A 17,843-nucleotide genomic window follows, 5' to 3' on the forward strand; every position below is an offset into this window, starting at 1 on the left:
CGCGCAGACTACCGGTCCCGGCATGCCCCGCGGTCCGCCGCCCAATCGCGGCGCTCTTTGTTGCGGGGGTGCGACAGGCGCCGAGGTCCAGTTTCAAGATGGCGGACGACAGTGAGACAGCAGTGAGGCGGCCCCCGGCGAGGCCTTCGCGGCCGCCGGCGGAAGAAAACGACCACGAGCACTGCAGTGACTGCGAGAACGAGGCGGAGCACGGCTCCAACCGAGGGTGAGCGGCGGCCGGGGCCGCCCGCGCGGCGGCGGCCAGGCCCATTGAGGAGGGCAGCGGCCGGGAAGTGAGCGGTGCCCCGCCCAGCGGGCACGCTGATTGGCCGCCAGGCAGCATTCCGCGCTGCGATTGGTTAATCTGCCCGTCAGTCTAGCGGGGGGGGGGCGGGTCCGCTGGAGCCCATTCACGCCTGTTGTGGGAGCGTGTCCTGAAGCTAAGCAGGGTCGGGCCCGTCCGTGGCGTGGATGGGTAATATCCTGCGAGGTCTCTGCGGGCCAGCCAGAAAGGGGCCATGAGTGCCTTTTTTTTGGAGAAATGAGCCCAATTCGCAGCTCTTTGTCCTTGCATTAGGGCGTGTCTCCTCACATTCCCCCCGTCCTCCAGCGCAAGCCCTGTCCCTCTGCGGGCATCCCCAGCCCTGCCATGGCACCCAGGGTGGTGGCACGGTTGGGTGCGTTATCGCGCTCCACAGAGCCTGTGGGCTCACATGGCTGCCCCCAGCCCTGGAAGAAGCCCAGGCTTTTGCACACCCATCCCATCGTTATCCTGAACACAGCCCAGGGGTTCGCACAGCTCAGCCAACATCGTCTCATGGTTCGAGGAGCGTGGCTTCCAGAGGTATGCAATGGTGAAACAGCAGCATTTACGCTGGGAGCAAGCGCACGCAGTGAGGCGGGTCCTTTTCTAGGTAGGAAGGATCTAAAATACCTAACGTGGTACCTGTGTTACTCAGGGCCTTAATTAATAAGGCACAGAGCTGCCTTGCCATGCCTGTGGGTTGCAGAAGAGGTGCATCCTCATTCCTGCCAGCTTTGCGTGTAGCAGTGCATGTTGACGTGTGGCTTATGCCACATCATGTGCTTCCAGAGGTTTTTCGCCTCGTGCTTCATGCACCTAAACCTCACCAGGCTCCTCTTCCTGCTCAGCCAGTGCCCCGGCAGCAGCTTTCCCAGCTCTGTGATGTAGAGACTGTTGGCTTGAAGAGCTCTTCTCCCTCCGCCAGCAGCTTTCCGTAGGCAATCCTGCTTGTCCAGTAGCCAAAGTGAATAAAAGGTCACACAAGAAATATCACAGAGGCTTTTTCTATGACAGCACAGATGCCCATTTATATTTTATTTGCCTCCCGGGTGTGGCACCATGTCTCAGTTTAATAGGTTTAGCCGTGCTTGGGGAGATTTTTCTTTTTTTCCCCTCTGACGTGATTAGATTTGTGGAAAGCAGAGCCAAGCAGAGGGGAGACGCGGTGCTTAATCACCATTACTTCCCAGCCCAGTGGCTCAGCCTGCCCTTTGCCAGGAAAAGGTGTGTTCTTGAGTCCTCTTCGTATCCTAGCATGGGCATTGCACCTCCTGCAACACTGAGGAGTTAAAATGCTGTTACCTGCCCTGACTAGGGCGAGCGTCGAAGTGCAACAAGCTAGCTGGGGAAATACCGCTAATGAATATACTTAGAGAGTTTGAATCGCTCGGGAATAACCTGAAAAGCATGGCTGATGGGTGCAGCGATAAGGAGTCCAAACCAGGGAGGTGCTGGAGCTCTCTGTCTCTTCCAAAACCTAATGGGGGGATCCACCTAGGGGAGAAAAAACCAAGTGGTAGGAAGGCTGTTGGTTTTCCTTCTTGATGCACATGGGTTCTGTTGATTTGGTAGCGTCATGTTATGCTGGGGTGTGGAAGTGTTTCTGTTCACCCCAGCAGAACGCTGTCCCCAAAAATGGGGCAGAGGAAGTGCCTTGAGCTGCCAGGGTTTGCAGAGCGATGCTTGGAGTCCTGCCTCTGCCCAGTTAAGTGTTGAGAGTCACTGGATCTTGGCTCTGAGGTTTAAAACACAAAAAATACTACTTAGTGAAAGCAATACTTCCTTTCCTTTTAAGGACAGGAAAGACTAATTGAGTTTCCTCCGCCTCGGTCTTGTATCAGCACTGGGAAGTGACTGCACCGCTCTCTGCTGCAGCCATCCAAGTTGATTTCCCAAAGAAAAAAAATCCCATTTTCATATTCATCACGCTTTCCTTTGTGTGGAGAGGGCTTCTGTCGTATCTCCAGTGTTTGTGAGGGGTTTATTCCCATTGTAGATAAATGACACTGAAAAGGCAGAGACACGGGCACGGGCTCTGCTCCCCAGAGCTGGTGCCAGCCTGGTGGGATTTGTCAGTTCACAGGCAGCAAGCAGCAGCAGTGAGACCAAGGATTCAGGTGTCCCAGCCCCATGAATGGGTCTGGTTTTGGCAAAACCACCCAGGGAAGTGGTTTCAGGTGGGAAGACTTGAGGGAGGGTCCTGTGGCATGAACTGAATTGTTGCTGGATGGGATTGAGAGGGGGCAAAGGGGCTTTTCTTGGAGGGGCACCTGCCAGGTTTGGCAGCCCCTGCCTGCATTTACACCACGAGAAGATGTTCCTGGGATAACTGCCATGCTCTAACGTGCAGAATTTAGTTTTAGGTGTGATATGGAGCACAGTAATGGCATGCTCTGCCTTGGGACCTGGGCTCTGCTGTCCGGAGAGCCTCTCACCCGGCTCTGGCCCCTAATGAGATTACAGCCCAAGTATCGCACCTGCTTAGCTCCAGGTTTGGCAGAAGGATTTTCTAGCATCTAAATACGGAGTGGGGATCTACTCTTTCTTATCTGACACCTTTCAGACTAGGAAGCAAGGCTGTGTGGTGGAAGAGCTGCAGACCACACAAACCCTTGTTCAAACCTGTGTTTCCAATTTAGTTTTTGAGGAAGAAGCTGCAGTGTTCAGTACCCTTTGCTGCCTTAGTTGTGAGACTGTCTGTGAGCCCAAGCGTGGCATTTCAATTAATGAAATACGCTTTTTGATTGTTGCATTGTATGTTATGGAAAATAACACCCTGCCCCTGCCATCAAAATCCCCCCACACCAACCCAGAGGTTCCTGCTGGGCTGAGGGAGCGGCAGGGAGCCAGCCACAGCCAGAGCTGTTCTTCCTTGTGCTTTCCTCCCTCACCTTGCAAAAATAAAGCTTTCAGGTCTGGGCATACAGCAGGAGCATGCACGGATCCAAGTGATAGATAAATGGGTGCTGAGCACCAGTTTGTTACTGGATGTGTCTGTTTGCCAGCCTCCAGAGGGGCTCAGCTGGCAGAGGACAGTCAGTCTGAGTGGGTCTTGCCTCAAACAAGCCCAGCCAGTTTGTTTAGGTGCTTCCAAAAGTCTTATTTTCAAGATTGTTCAGGTTCTGGGTATTATTTTCTGTGCAGTGGCTAGCACCAGCTCCTTTCCCTCAAACTCAAGGTGCCATCTGGTAGCAGGGAATAGGGTGCTGCAGGGAACAGGGTGCTGCAGCAATAGGTAGTGGCCATGACAGCGGTGATGCCTTTCCTGGGAGAAGGAAAAAGTGTTTTCCTAGGTCAGAAAATGGACCCTTGTGGTCCCATGGGTAAATGGAGGGTGCTTTGCATAGTGCAGCCAACGCACCCTTCTTCACCGGCTTTATCTCTGAGGGCAGCTCTGGCTGGAAAGGAGATACTGGAGGAAAAAAGCTGTAAGTGCAGCTGGGAAGGCCATGTGGGCTGTCGGGCAGGAGCTGGCCTGGCAGTTAACCCTTCCTGGGAGGTGAAACTGGCTTCAGCTCGGTCAGCTTCATGACTCGCACCAGCTGCGGTAACTAGGATTTTGGATGGTGGTGGCTTGTCCCAGGACACCAGTGGGATGTTGCCTTTAATTTGGGGAGCGTCTGAGTGGCTGCAGCTACACTGGAGTGTAAAGAAGGTGACACTTGCTTTCCTAAATGGACTTTAAAATAGAAAATACCTTTAATTGTTCCTTCCTCAGGTGTAGCAAGTTGGACCTTTGGGTTTTCCAGCATTTTCCTACACGCTGGTGACTCCTCTGCCAGGTTGGTTTTCATCTCCCAGCTGGAGCAGGGCCCTTCCCCGTACCACAGCACTTGGGGGTGCAAAACCTCGTCCCACCTTATTCCACCCTAATTTCTTCCAGGTCACGACAGCTTTGCTCATAAGTCAGGGAGAAATGTTCTCGGCGCTTTTACCTGTGAGCCCAGTGCGGGAGTGAAGCAATATTGGTTGGGCTGAACTCATTAGTGGCAAGCTGGTAGTCTGCAGCTCTGATTTATGAAGCAAAGCGATGCCGACTGAATACACAGGGGCTGTGAGGATTTTGTTTGTTGCATCTGACACCTGCAGCATCCTGACATGGAGGCGACCTGGGAAAAAATGTCCATCCCCTTCGGAAGGGGTGACTTCCAACGTCTGTCCTCAGATGTGCTTGCAACCCGCCTTGTGCTGTCAGTTTGTGGTGTTAAAATTGGTAAGAAATCAGTTGGATGTGCTTGATGCAGCTCTGCAGTAGATGGTTTGGCTCATCACAGGACCTTGGTGTGGCCAACATGGCTGGTTGGGGATCTGCCAGGTCTCGCCTGTGCTTCTATGGAGGAGTTTAAAAAAAAAAAAAAAATCATGCATTTGTCACCAAAATTAATAGTGGTGTCAGCACCGATTTGCTGTAATTACTTTTGTTGTCATGTCAGAGCTTGTGTCCTCCTGGGTGGAGGTAACCCTTTCCCGGCGGTGGGAGGAAAGGTGAGGTGTCATCCCCAGGGACAGCTCAGCAGCGCTGCGGGATGCTGATCCCCACAGAGCTGCGGCTTCACAGCTGCTCCTCTCTCTGTTCCACTGCAAGTGCTTAATGTGTTTCTGGAGAAGAAGGGGGGCTTCTCATCCAGCTCCCTTTTCTGGAGCAGCTCGACCTGCACAGCTGCTCGTTCTCCGTGTTGGTAAGCTGTTTCCCAGTGTTTCACATGGGATTGTGCCAATATATGGGAATCTTTTTTTTCCCCAGCAAATGTTGCCTTGAGAGTCTCCACTGCTGTTCAGGTTTTGTCCAGAGTAAAGCCTTCCCCAGCTCAGCTGCTCCCTGTCCTGCAAACCAGATGTCTCTGCTCTGCAAGGCGATGGCTGCCCATCATGACAGGTTTCTGCACCGCGAGCATCGGCAGCCTCGTCGTCCATGGGCATCTCCACACCCAGCCCTCCCAGCTTCACCCCTTAAAAAAACATTTCACTGTCCACTTTTCCCTGGTTTCAAAACTCACTTGCTGCTCAGCCCAGGGATATTTTTTTATTTTTTTTTTAAACCTTATTCCCCTCCTGGGTCTCTCCTTGTCCTAGCCTTGCTGAAATAAATAGTCGGATGCTGCTCCAACATTTTCCGGCATGTTTCTTCTTTGCTTTCCCTGCTCCACCCTCTTCACCACTATCTTGTGTCTGGTAAAGACATTAAGGTGGTCCGGGAGCAAGTGGTACTCGGGGATGATTTCCAGGCTGGCTGGTGCGTTTGGTTCACTGCCTGCCTGTGGGCAGCTCGGAGCTGTGCGGTTGTCCCTGCTGTGAAAATGGCAATCATTTTGGGGATGCAAGGAAGGAGACACCTCTGTATTGTAGAGTAAAATATATACTGGCTTGGATCCCCAAGCTGAGATTTGGGGAAAGAGGACGAGGTCCCTGGGCACAGGAGGGCAGGGACATGTTCCACAGCATCCCGCTGGCAGGGGGTCCCTGTGGTGGATTCAGTCCCACAGAGCTCATACCAGTTTCGGTGGCTGCTGGTGGTGGGCTTTGCTGTTGTAGGTGCTGTGGATGTGCCACTTGATGCAAAGAGCAGCTCCCACCTGGGATTTTCCATGGCTTTCCTTGCTCTGCTCTGGCGTCTCCCCGTTGAGCCAGATGCAGGTTATTGTCCTGAGTGAAAACAGAAGAGGGAATGTGCTGCAGTTTTACTGCAGAACAAATGTGGCAGCACTGGTGGGGACAGGACAGAGCTGAGTGATGCTGCTGGTGTGCCCGCCGTCCCCCTGGCTGGCTTTTCAGAAGACCCCTTGTGCATGTTGCCAGCTGGCAAAGCGCCCCTGGCCTGGTGTCCCTCCCTCTTCCCCCTCATCCCTCCACTTGGTCCCACTCCCAGCCATCTCTAGGGTTGAATTTTCACCCGAGCCGTGACCGTCTCGGAGGCTATAACCTTGTGGGGACCATTGGCAGGGAAGCTCCTGACTTGAGGTGCCCCAGCTCCGCAGAAGTAAAGTCACCTGTCCTGCATCAGGGTATCTCACACAGAGGGGAGATCACTTACACCATGCCACGAGCAGGCAGCTCTCCTGCTTTTGGCATCGGGTCGCTGCCAGCCTCGCCCATCAGCAGGGCTGGGCTTGGTGCAGGGTTTTCTGCCTGTGTCTGCTTTGGTGTGATCATCATCTGGATGTCTGGGGCTGCCCCGCATCCCTGGAGGGAGGACCAGTGCCCTGGCACAGCTGCTTCCCGTCCTGTGCACCCAAAGAGATTTGCTTCTTGGTCTCAGTTTTCCAGTTCCAGCGTAGCAATATAGTAATTTTCCAATATAACAGCCACCTGTCTCCTTAGATCATCCCCTCTGCAGGTGAGGTGACTTTTTGACGCGGTGTCCTTGGCCGCTGACCCCTTTGTGGTGCCTGGACCTGCTGTGGTGCCTCATCTCAGAGCAGGACCAGCGTTCGCTGCTCCCACATCCATCCTTGGGCTCAGAGAGGAGGAGAAAGCCTAAGCTGGGCATCTCTGCCATTCACAGGGTAGATTTGGGCACGTGTGGCTGAGCCGGATGATGTGACCGCAAAGATGCGGTCATCTGCAGGGTGGGAGGTGTTGATGCTGGTCACTGTTTGGGAGCTTGCACGGAGCTCGCTGCTGGGAAGGGGGCTGGGGCCAGGGCACATGGCTGTACCCTCTGTGCGCTGAGTATTCCCCCTCCTCAAGACTTGGACTCAGAGCAGGGAGCTTGTATTTTCTTCAGAGAGCTTCAGAAACCCTATAAATGTTCTCCAAAAGAAAACCCCAGGACTCCAATGATGTTTCTTTTGTTCTCTAGCGGCTTGAGTCCAGCAAATGACAGCGGAGCCAAAAAGAAGAAAAAGAAACCTAAACGGAAGAAAGAGAAAGGAGATCAGCCTGACCAGGCTCAGGACCAGCCGGTGAAGGTGACCAACCGCTTCCTGGAGTCACAGCCCCGCGCAACAGCCAGTCCCATCCTGAACCTCTCCGATGTAGCTTAGGACAAGGAAAGAGTCTCCCAGTCCTGCTTTTAGGCACTTGGTTGCTCAAAAAACTTAAGGTTTAGAGTAGCTTCCCAGCCTGGCTCTGTGCGTGGGAATTCCCGTTGCTGCGGAAGGTGTTTGCAGAGCGCTCCAGGCCGAATGTGGTCCTTGGCTGGATATCCCAGCCAGTTCCAGCACTGGTGTGAAAGGGTCAGGCTGGCGCCTCCACATTATTCTTTCCAGACACCAGCTGCCTCCTCGCAGGCAGGGAATCGCCATGCTGCCACCTGCCAGCTTCCTCTCCTGCCCACAGCCAGCACAATGAACACGTTCTGCTTGGGCGACATCTGATGTTGTTGATTTTTTGCTTGATTATCATAAGAGCAGCAGCCAGGTCAGAGCAGGGTCTGTATTACCCCTCTTGGCTTTGCCTGATCCTGTCAAGTAGCCAGTGCTTCAGGAAGGCGCTTGGGATGGGTAGAGTTTGTCCCTGCCAGGGTGGCATCCTCCCAGCCCTCTCATCCCTTCTGGTCCTGAGGTGGGGGACACACAGAGATCTGCACATCAACAGAGGTTGCTTTCTGTCTGATGCCCAGTTCCTATCCAAATATTTCTAATATGTTGTCTTTCTGATTGTGCAAAGCATTAAATTGGGGCTTTGCATTTTTCAAGTTAAATTTTCCAGGAATCAAGGAGGAGCTGGGGCTGTGAATTCAGCACAGAGCTGCCCACCCTGCCAAGGCCTGGCAGAGGAGGAGGAAAGCTTCTTTCATCTTGACTCAGTCTCTCCACCTTGTCCTAGCCCATGGTGCCCAGAGACGACTCAGGAAGCTGCAGTTTGCAGCTATGGATCCAGCTTAAATGGAGGAGGCTGGAGCAATAAGAGAGAAGAGCCACCACAGGAAGCCCAAGCGCTGGGTGTGGGTTGACCCAGGGTGTCTGCGTGGGTGTTAGCCCAGGTGAGGCAGGGGGGTTTGCTCTTGGGGCTCACGGCACCCTTTTAATTGAAGCTTAAAGCATTTTAAGGCAGTTTATCCATCCCCTCTGACCCAGGAGAGCCTAGAAACTAGGTTGAGGTGTGTGGCAGATGGCTGGTAAAAGGGTTTGTCCATCTTGTAGAGGCTTTCAAGAGGATCTAGGCTGGGAAGGGAGTCTCCTGCCCACTTGCACCTCCTGGCAGTGTCCTGAGGCATCAGCTCCTCCTAATGAGGAGCTGAAGTACGGACCTGGTGGCTCAGCTTACTCATTTTGTCTTTCCTGCCTTTTATGCCCTCAGGTGAACTCTTTACCTGCTGAGAGGATCCAGGAGATTCAAAAAGCCATTGAGCTCTTCTCTGTAGGTCAGGGCCCTGCCAAAACCATGGAGGAAGCCACCAAGAGGAGCTACCAGTTCTGGGACACGCAGCCGGTGCCCAAGTTAGGTACGTACAGCCCCTTGCCGGTTTGTGCTCTGTGGGAGAAGCCTTGTGGTCCCCAGGCTGCTCAAACAAGCCTGAAGAAGCTGGTCTTTGGCGAGCAAGTGAGTCCCTGGGCAGCCCCTCACTGCTGTCCTGTCTGGGCTTCAAAGGCGTCAGTGATGCTTGTCCACCATTTGGCATCATGGCCTGAGCAGTGAGCCCTGCCTCCGGAGAGCTGTGCAGGTGACTGGTGGGGGCAAGAGGGATGAGGAACTGTTTTGGACGTCTGTTCTGATGTCTCCTGCATTTGGGCGTCCCTTAATCTCAACCTTTAGCCCTTGAATTGGGTGTCCCCAGCCCTCTGTGCCCAAGTTTCATGCGCGGTGTTACCACCCTTCCTCTTACCGAGTCCCTAGGGACACGGAGCTAACCAGCAAGGGGTCCTTGGTGGGGGAGGTAACTCGGGGGGAGACATGGCCAGCCAGTGATGGGAGCCACTCCAGGAAGCAGGTCCATGTGCTAAGCTGCCACATTGCTGGTTTGCTGGGCTCGTGTCAGCATCTGGCATGGGAGAGGGGAGGCACAAACCTGGCGAGCACCTGCACCCCAAAGCTGCCGTGCTTGTCTGAAGATGGGGAATCCCATCTCTGTCTCCTCTTCCCCCTGCAAACAGCCTGGCTATGCTTCCCGGCTCTAGTCCTTGCTCCAGCCCTTTCTCTGGTTTGTTCTTGACACTGTCAGCCTACGTCAGAAGCGATCTGCTGTCGGTAACGAGGCATTTCTTGGTGTGGCATGAGCTCTTGGCAGCCGAGTGGATCTGAAAGGAAGAGGAGGGGCACAACGCTGCAGAGCTGCATGGCTGGAAGGTGCTCATTCTCAAACTAATTGGAGCAAACCTGCAGCGCTCCTGGGGTGCCCAGGATTGCTTTGCTTAGTCTCTCCGCCCCTGCATCCCCCAGCAAAATCCCTGCAGAGCTCGGGAGAACTAGAGAATGAGTCCAAGCCCATAGTTTCTAGATCTTGTCATGGTTTCAACTTGTCTGATCTTCAGTAATTTCCTTCATGGGGTTGTGTCCAAGCCCTCTCGCTGCAAACTGTTTGATTCCGTTTTCATGACGTCGGTGCTAATCTGAGGCTTTCTTTGGTCTCAAAGTCTGTTTGCTGGGACTGATAGTCTCAGCTTTGGGCTAGGAAAATCATAGTGAGATGGCATAGGATTATGTGAGACAGCAAAGCCTGATCTTGCATTTGCCCTTTTCCTCAGAGGATCCTGGACATGGCAAACACCATTTCTGCTTGGTTAAACCCTGGAGGAAGGGTGGAAGATGTCTTCTGGGGAAGGAGAGGAGCAAAACAGCCTGCTCCTCCGAACACCAAATCTCTGGCTGTGCTCTGGCTGCCAGCCAGTGGTTGCGTCCCAGTGTCTCTCGTGGTCCTTGCTCAGGAGCACGCTCTGGCACGCAGCGTTACGTACACAAGGCTCTTTAGGGTCGGGTAACAAAAGTGCTGTGGGATTTTTGGGACCGGATTTCAGAGTGGTTCAACACCTGCTCAAAACAGAGAGGGCGGCTAGGAGTGAGTATTTCTGGAAGCTGCCCTGGGTGGGTGTGATGAGGGCAGTTCTTGCTCTGGGCTTTCTTCACCTCCCCATTGCCTGGAAACCTTTTCGATCACTTTTTAAGCGAATTCCTAATTAGCATGGCTTGCTTCTCTTGGCAGCACTCAAGTGATGCCGCTGTGTTGACATCCCCGAGAAAGCCGGTGCTTGAACCAACCTCTCTTGGCTGAATCAGGGGCTCTAGGAGTCAGCGGTTTTTCAACAAAAGTTGTCTTGTTCGCTGCAGCTCTTCTTGAAGCACAGTGGGGAGGGAGCCCTGATGCTTGCCAAAGGCAGGGGCCAGAGCTGGCAGGGAGAGAGCTACCATCTGGTGGAGCGGTTGGGAAAGTGCTGGCCGAGGCTGGGATTGTGGGGCTGGGGAGAGATAAGGCATCACATGCAGACCTAGAGGATGTGGCCGTGATCCTGAAGCTCTGATCAGTTTGGTCACCTCTTCTCTGCTGTCCATTAGGCTCCACTGTTGCTATGGGAGGAGTTTTGACACTTTGCCCCTGTATCACGACAAACGTGTAGCACATCCCAAAACAGGCGGGTGAAATGCTGATCTCTGGCTGCCCGTGCCACAGGCCTGGGGTGGGAAACATGAGGCACGTTGGTCACCAGATTCAGGTGTTGTGGAAACTTGGCCTCAAACAGTAGAGAACATCTTCATGGCTTCCTGCTCTCTCTTACAGGAGAAGTGGTGAACACTCATGGTCCTGTTGAGCTGGACAAAGACAATATCCGTCAGGAGCCGTACACCTTGCCCCAGGGCTTCACCTGGGATGCCCTAGACCTTGGGGATAGAGGTGTGGTGAGTACAGTCAGCTTGGCACATGTATATTGGGAGGGTATCTCCACACATGGTGTTGGGGATGGGAACATGTCCTTCACAACACCAGGCAACTCTCCAGCTTAGTGGTCGTGCCATCTGCTTGGAGTTAGATGGGTCCGACTTCCCCCACTATGCAGTTACCTCTCACCCATCCCATGTTGGCCAGGTTGGCCCGGTTTCTTCATGGGGATGTAAAGATGCCTGGAGCCAGTTTTCCCTTAGGAAAACCTTCCAGACTGTGACCCACCTCCCTGGGAGATGACCCGGGGACAGCAGGACTTACCTGTGTCCTGCTGCTTCCCCTGCTCTGCAGCGGCACCAGTTCAGCAGCCTGGAGCCAGCATTCCGGAGCAGAGGGACGTGCCAGCAGCAGGGACACAGCTGCATGTGGTGCCCGCTGCTGTGACCACACAAAAAGTGTTCGAGGTTCTGTCTCGTGGCAGCTGGGGCGTGTGATGGCTGAATAACTTTCTTAACCTGTGTGATCTCCTGCTTTAGCTGAAAGAGCTGTACACACTTCTGAATGAGAACTACGTGGAGGATGACGACAACATGTTCCGGTTCGATTACTCTCCTGAGTTCCTGCTGTGGTGAGTGGCACCGTGACCGCGGAGCAGAGGGTGTTGGATGCTGGCGAGCCTGATCCCAGTGACAGTGCTGCAGCCACCTTTGCTTATCCCGTCTCTCTTCTTTCTGAAATCTCGCTTCCCCATTTGTCACCATGCGCGTGTGGTACCCCAGGTACACTGTGAGAGAGGCCTCACCCAGCCCTACCTGCCTCTAGCTTCTTCAAGATACGGAGGCCTAAAACCAGATTGTTATTTTTCTCTTTGGTTTGATCCCTCAAGTGTTTGTAAAAATCCTGGTAAGCTGAGGAACTTCTCAGTGCTCTGGAGCTGTAGGATGAAGGTGGCTGCCAAGTAATGTTGCCAGCAATAACTCTTGGAAACCTGTTGCAGCAGAGCTGCTGTTTCCTCAGGGTGTTTATGAATCGAGGAACATGTATTTCCTCCTGTGTCACTGAGGAGAACTGGCCTTGGCCACAGAGTGCAGGAATCGCCCTGGATCCCAGCAGTCCTGCCTTGTCACATTACTGTCACCCTCTCATCCTCCTGCCTGCTAACTCACAGCTCTGTTGGGCAGCCTGGAGCAGGACACAGGGTATCCCAGGGCAGGGTGGAGAGGCAGGAGCAGGTACAACTTTGATGAGACATGACTTCTGAAGTGTGTCTCCTCTCCAGGGCACTGCGTCCTCCAGGCTGGTTGCCCCAGTGGCACTGTGGAGTCAGAGTTGTCTCCAGCAAGAAACTGGTTGGATTTATCAGTGCAATTCCAGCCACTATCCACATCTATGACACGTGAGTGCTGCTCAGCTGCATTTCTCATCCTGCGCCTTGATGGCACATGGGCCTTCCTGGGAGCGCTGGAGAGGTCTGGTTCCATTGTCCTCCTCGGCCAACAGAGCCAAACCTGTGCTGTTCAGCTCTGGAGATGCTTTGCTGCTTGGAGGAGAAGGTGGGGGATATTTAGGGTGGGCAGTGAAGTTCTGTGCGAGGACATTTGTAGTTAGTAGCCGTGAAGACTTTTCCTCACTGAGTGAGGTCAGCTTAGAGCTCTGTCTTACTGAAATCCTCCAGGGATGGATGGAGGCCATTTTCCCCGGGAAAACCTTGGATAACAGCTTAAGGGAGAGTTCTCCAAACCCGGCCCTTGGCCTTCCCCGAGGCTTGTCTCCTCTTTCTCTTGGAAAGGGGCTGGGGGTAAATTGTCCAGGGTGTTGGACTGGTCCTCCCAGGTCAGGACAGTCGGTCTCATGCTCTGCATTGTTCTTTCCCAAGGGAGAAGAAGATGGTAGAGATAAACTTCCTGTGCGTCCACAAAAAGCTGCGCTCCAAACGGGTGGCTCCAGTTCTGATCCGTGAGATCACGCGGCGGGTTCATCTGGAGGGGATCTTTCAGGCTGTTTACACTGCGGGAGTGGTGCTGCCAAAGCCTGTGGGGACTTGCAGGTGAGTGTCAGTCGTTCTGCAAAGAGATTTCTGTCTGCAGACCTTCCCTTGCCAAGATCCCCTCTGTGGTGTGCGGCGTATGTGAGATTCCCCAGGACAGGAGAATAATTTCAGCCCAGGTTCCTCCCCCCCCAACACCCTCCTTCCAGGATTAAGTCCAGTAGCTTTGCTTAAGCTGCTCATGTATCACAAGACAGGAGAATTTTCTGCAGCACAAGTGCTTCAGGCCACCCTTATTTTTCTCTGCGGGAGCTGCTGGCCTCTTTGCAAGCAGGCTGATGTTCTCGCTTGCCCTTATGGCAGCTACGAGAACCTCGTGCCCATGTGGCTGTCCTGCTGCGTAAGAACAAGTCTCCCACTGTGAGTGTGTTTCTGCAGGTATTGGCACCGGTCCCTGAATCCTCGGAAACTCATCGAGGTCAAATTTTCCCACCTGAGCAGGAACATGACTATGCAACGTACCACGAAGCTTTACCGATTGCCCGAGGTGGGTGCCAGCTGGGTCTCTGAGCTGCGGAGGCAGAGCTCGTGCATTGCTCCTTGCTGAGCAAGGGGCAAGGCTGGGAACTGGAGACACAAACATCTTGGCCGAGGTGGAGTCCTCTGCCTGGAGAGCTGGGGTTCGTTTCATGTAGTAAATGACTCTCTCAGGCCATTGCAATTTGTTTATTTTTGCCTGGGTACCTGCATTTTAAGGGCAAATTCTCGCAGCTAGAGGACCCCATGAGCTTTTGTTTCATGGTGAGTCATATCCCGTCCTCTTGCTAAAAGGAGAACGCAGATATGACAGCCTTCATCTGTCCAAACAGCCTGGGAGTGACCTTGGATTGGGTTAGTCCCTCATTCCTCAGTCAAACTGATCGGTTCTGTCACTGCAGTTGTCCTGCTGGGGAAGTTCCCCAGCTGGGTATTGGAGAAAAAACAAAGTATTGAAATTGCCTCCACCTTCCCTGACCCTGTTGGCTCCCTTTTGTCGGGCGGAGCCATTTGTTTCGGTTGGAGAGCACTGCGTTAGTGCTGGCCAGCATGTGGCTTCTGTCTCCTACCTCCTATCGCAGCAAAGGCACTGGCAGCATGCTGGTTTGTACCTACTGAGTTTTACACAGAAATCCAGACCCGGGAGCAGTCCCAGTCCGTGCTGCTTGATCTGGGCTTTGCTGTGCAATCCCAACCCTAGATTAGAAATCAAGTCCAACTGGAAATAGCATCAGGCAGTTCCTTGCGGTGCACGGGGTATGTCTCCCAGCCCATCCCCTGTGCCAGTGGGAGCAGAGACCTAGAGAGAAGCAGAGATCTTGTGTCATTAGTGGGTAGGAGGCCACCTCCAGCAGGACTTGACCTGGCACATGGGGCTTTGGGACCTGCTGTGCTTCTCTGTGGCCTTTGCCGTCGGTGTCACGGCCGATGGCATCCATCCTTCCACTGGACAAGCAGGGCTGAGGGGGAGAGTGCTGGGTTGTGGGACTGAAAGTGGGCTGATCTAAGCAGAGGGTGTTTCGATGTTGCTTATTGGAGAGTCTTGGGCGATAAAAGCCACGCTGCAAGCAGTGCAAACGATTTGTCCTGCTTTCTGTAGACTCCCAAGACTCCTGGCTTGCGGCCAATGGAGCACAGAGATATCTCTGCGGTGCACAAGCTGTTGACCGAGTACCTGAAGCAGTTCCACTTGACGCCCATCATGAGCCGAGAAGAGGTGGAGCACTGGTTCTTACCTCAGGAGAATATCATCGACACCTTTGTGGTAGAGGTGAGGGGGCAGGAGCAAGATGAGGAGGTGTTTTTCTGGGCTTCTGCCTCCACTGGAAGAGTGTGTGGCAACCTGTGGGAGAAATCGGCGAGTTTGCTGCCCTGGGCGGTGAGATGCTTTCCCAGGGTGGGAGGTTTGACCTGCTGGAGGATGGTGCCTCTCCATCCTGGGCTGCCCCAAGTCTCCTTGCAGGGAGCCCACACATCACTCAGCCTGGCAAAACCCCTCTGAGGCTCTGGATGGGCTTTATCCTGGTTCTGATGTGTAGTGGTGTCACTTTTGGCTTCCAGAGCACCCCAGGGGAGGTGACGGACTTTATGAGCTTCTACACGCTGCCTTCCACCATCATGAACCACCCAACTCACAAGAGCCTGAAGGCAGCTTACTCCTTCTACAACGTTCACACCAAGACGCCTCTCATCGACCTCATGAGTGATGCTCTCATACTCGCCAAGTCGGTGAGCGATGGCAGGGCTGGGGCAGCACCACTGGGCAGCTCAGCGCTCACCGGGTGCTCTTGGGTTTGTGGGAGGGCTGCCTGTGGGACAGGGCTTGTACCAGGGTTGTACAAACCCAGATCCTCAAGGACCTGCCACCCAGGAGAGGGACACGGGTAGCCTGGACCATCCAGCTAGTGGTGAGCTGAGCTCAGGGCATCTGATCACTTCTCACAGCAAACAATGTTGCCGTGTGTCCGCAGCACTTGAACTGAGGGTGGGAACACCGCAGCTCAGTTCTTCCCTCGGTCCCTTCTAGGGGTACAAAGCTGGGCAGGAGAGGGGGCAGGCAGCTCACAGATGGCAGGAACTCCCCAGCATGTAAGCAGGAGGAGCTGACGGCTTCATGTCTTGCCTGTTCAGAAAGGATTCGATGTCTTCAATGCACTGGATCTCATGGAAAACAAAACCTTCCTGGAGAAGCTGAAGTTTGGGATTGGGGACGGGAACCTGCAGTATTACCTGTACAATTGGAAGTGTCCCAGCATGGCACCAGAGAAGGTCAGTGCCTTGGGGTGGTGGGGTCCTCCAGCCTGGCCAGTTTACGGGAAGGGGTCTTATCCCCGCAACCCGCGGGGAGATGAGTTTGCCGTGACATACACCTTGGCGTTCCCAGGCCAGCCGCTGTCTGGTGCCGTGTTACACACAGCAATTGGTGAATCCAGTGACGGACAGCTCCTCTGTGCTCACCCTGCAGTGCCCGCACAGAGTGTGTCCCTGGGGAAAAGCACTCGCCGCTTGTCTCCCCAGGCTCGCTTTACTCCTGGACTAGTGCCAGTTCAGAGTTCTTAACCTCATGCACGCCTACACAGACAGCCTCTTCCCTCTGGAGAGAGGCCAGGTACAGAGAGCAGAGGGGCTGCAGGGTGACAGAAGTGACGCTGGTGGTTGCGACAGTCACATGGGAGGTGTTTGCTGTGTCCTGGGAGCCCACACAGGACCCGGATGTCACTGTGCAGCCCTGCAGCCTGCGTGTCAGTCTGTCGTAGTGGGGCGAGACGAACAACAACCCCTCTAGAGCGGAGAGATGAGCTTGGGAGCCATTGAGTCGCTGTTAAGTAGGACCCCGTGGCGATGGTGAGCTCTGCCCGCACAGTCGCTCGTAGCATGTGCAGAGGGGCTGAGGCACAGGATCACAGGGGTGTCACCTTGTCCCCACGGCCAGCAGCTTGCTCCCCACCCAGCTGCTCCAAGTGCTGCAGCTCTGGACCCCGGTCTTGCATCCCCTGGGCCATTTTTAGGCAGCACCCTGTTACTTCTGTATCTCCACCCTGTGTGGAGATGTGGTTCAGCTCCTGTCTGGTCCATAGCCACCTTGGGGGGGATGGTGCTTGAGAACCAGAAGCAGCCGGGCTGCACAGCACTGCAGCCTGCCTGTGCTACATCGCAACAGCTAATTAATGCCTCAACGGCAATAACAGGGATTTGATTCCCTTTGAAGAATGTTGCAAAGTCAGGTCTGTCTCTGGGTAGAAGCCCACGCACCTTAAATCAGCCTTACTCAGCTGCTGAGTCTTTCACAAAGCTCCAGGGGGTTGCCAGGCTTCAGCAATCCGTTTTCTCACTGGGAGAGCTGGTGGGTTGGAGAGCCCAGTGCTGGGAGCTGCTCTCCGGCTGTCCCCTGTGGTGGGGCTGCCCCTGGCTCCAGCGGGTCACAGCCTGGGACCAGCCACCAGTGTGTCCTGTCACGCAGTGGCTGGAGAGCACCCAGCAGCGCTGGGTCAGAGGGACCTGTCCTGATACCAGGCTCTCGGGAAGCAGCTTCTCCCGGATCTGTAGTTGTTAGCTTAGAAGTAACCCTGGCTTGTAAGTCAAGGCTGCCTTGCAACTGTCTGGGCTTGTCACAGCCCAAACATCAGTCACCTCCCCAGATCAGAGCTGGGCAGGGTCTGTGCACCCATTTGGCCGTGAGCCCAGGGCTGTTGCTGCTCTCACATATCCCAGAGCTGGTGGGGAAACCTGCGGGAATGATGCTGAGCTCTCCCAGCCAGCACAGCGAGGGCTTGCGAGCTGCGTGTGCCCAGAGCCAGGTCAGGGGCAGAGGACACTGCTGCTGGGGCACAACGTGACCTGCCATCTTTGTTGGCTCTCCCAGGTCGGACTGGTGTTGCAGTAAGGGAGCCCTTGCCAGGAGAGCGCAGCGCTGCTGAGGAGCCGGGCTCGGCGGAGGTGCTGCCCTCATCCTTTCTGCCGGAGCCAAACCTGCGCTGGGAGAGGTGGAACTGAACCGGCCGCAGAGCCGCCCGCTGCCTGGATTCACCAGCTGCATCCTGCAGCGCCAGCTGCCTCTCCCCTGCTGTTGTCAGCGGTCTCCTTTGTTTTGGTTTAATTGCATCCTCATAAAGACGTGATCAAGGGAATGTAACTGCTGAAACTAGCTCATGATTGGCATATAATGGAGTTAACGGGTGAATAATAAAAGTATATATTATATATATTTTAAATTTTTCCTGTTCCAAACTGACATGAATTGCATTCTTCTGCCGAAGGCC

General features: G+C 54.3%; 1 protein-coding gene across 2 annotated transcripts; it reads left to right on the forward strand.

The window, feature by feature from the left end:
- Nucleotides 1-47: 47 nt before the first annotated feature.
- NMT1 (N-myristoyltransferase 1) lies at nt 48-17,784 on the forward strand. 2 transcript variants are annotated; one of them, XM_056362189.1, is made up of 12 exons: nt 48-226; nt 7,104-7,212; nt 8,546-8,690; nt 10,959-11,077; nt 11,597-11,688; nt 12,340-12,456; nt 12,937-13,107; nt 13,486-13,594; nt 14,684-14,854; nt 15,145-15,312; nt 15,715-15,852; nt 17,447-17,784. In XM_056362189.1, the coding sequence occupies exons 1-12, from the start codon at nt 99-101 to the stop codon at nt 17,465-17,467; spliced, it is 1,488 nt and encodes a 495-aa protein (XP_056218164.1). In that variant the 5' UTR covers nt 48-98; the 3' UTR covers nt 17,468-17,784. The 2 variants fall into 2 exon arrangements, with proteins under 2 accessions (XP_056218164.1, XP_056218165.1); XM_056362190.1 differs by lacking the exon at nt 12,340-12,456.
- Nucleotides 17,785-17,843: the final 59 nt, after the last annotated feature.

Source organism: Falco biarmicus, chromosome 17, assembly GCF_023638135.1.
Source record: "Falco biarmicus isolate bFalBia1 chromosome 17, bFalBia1.pri, whole genome shotgun sequence".
Lineage (NCBI taxonomy): Eukaryota > Metazoa > Chordata > Aves > Falconiformes > Falconidae > Falco > Falco biarmicus.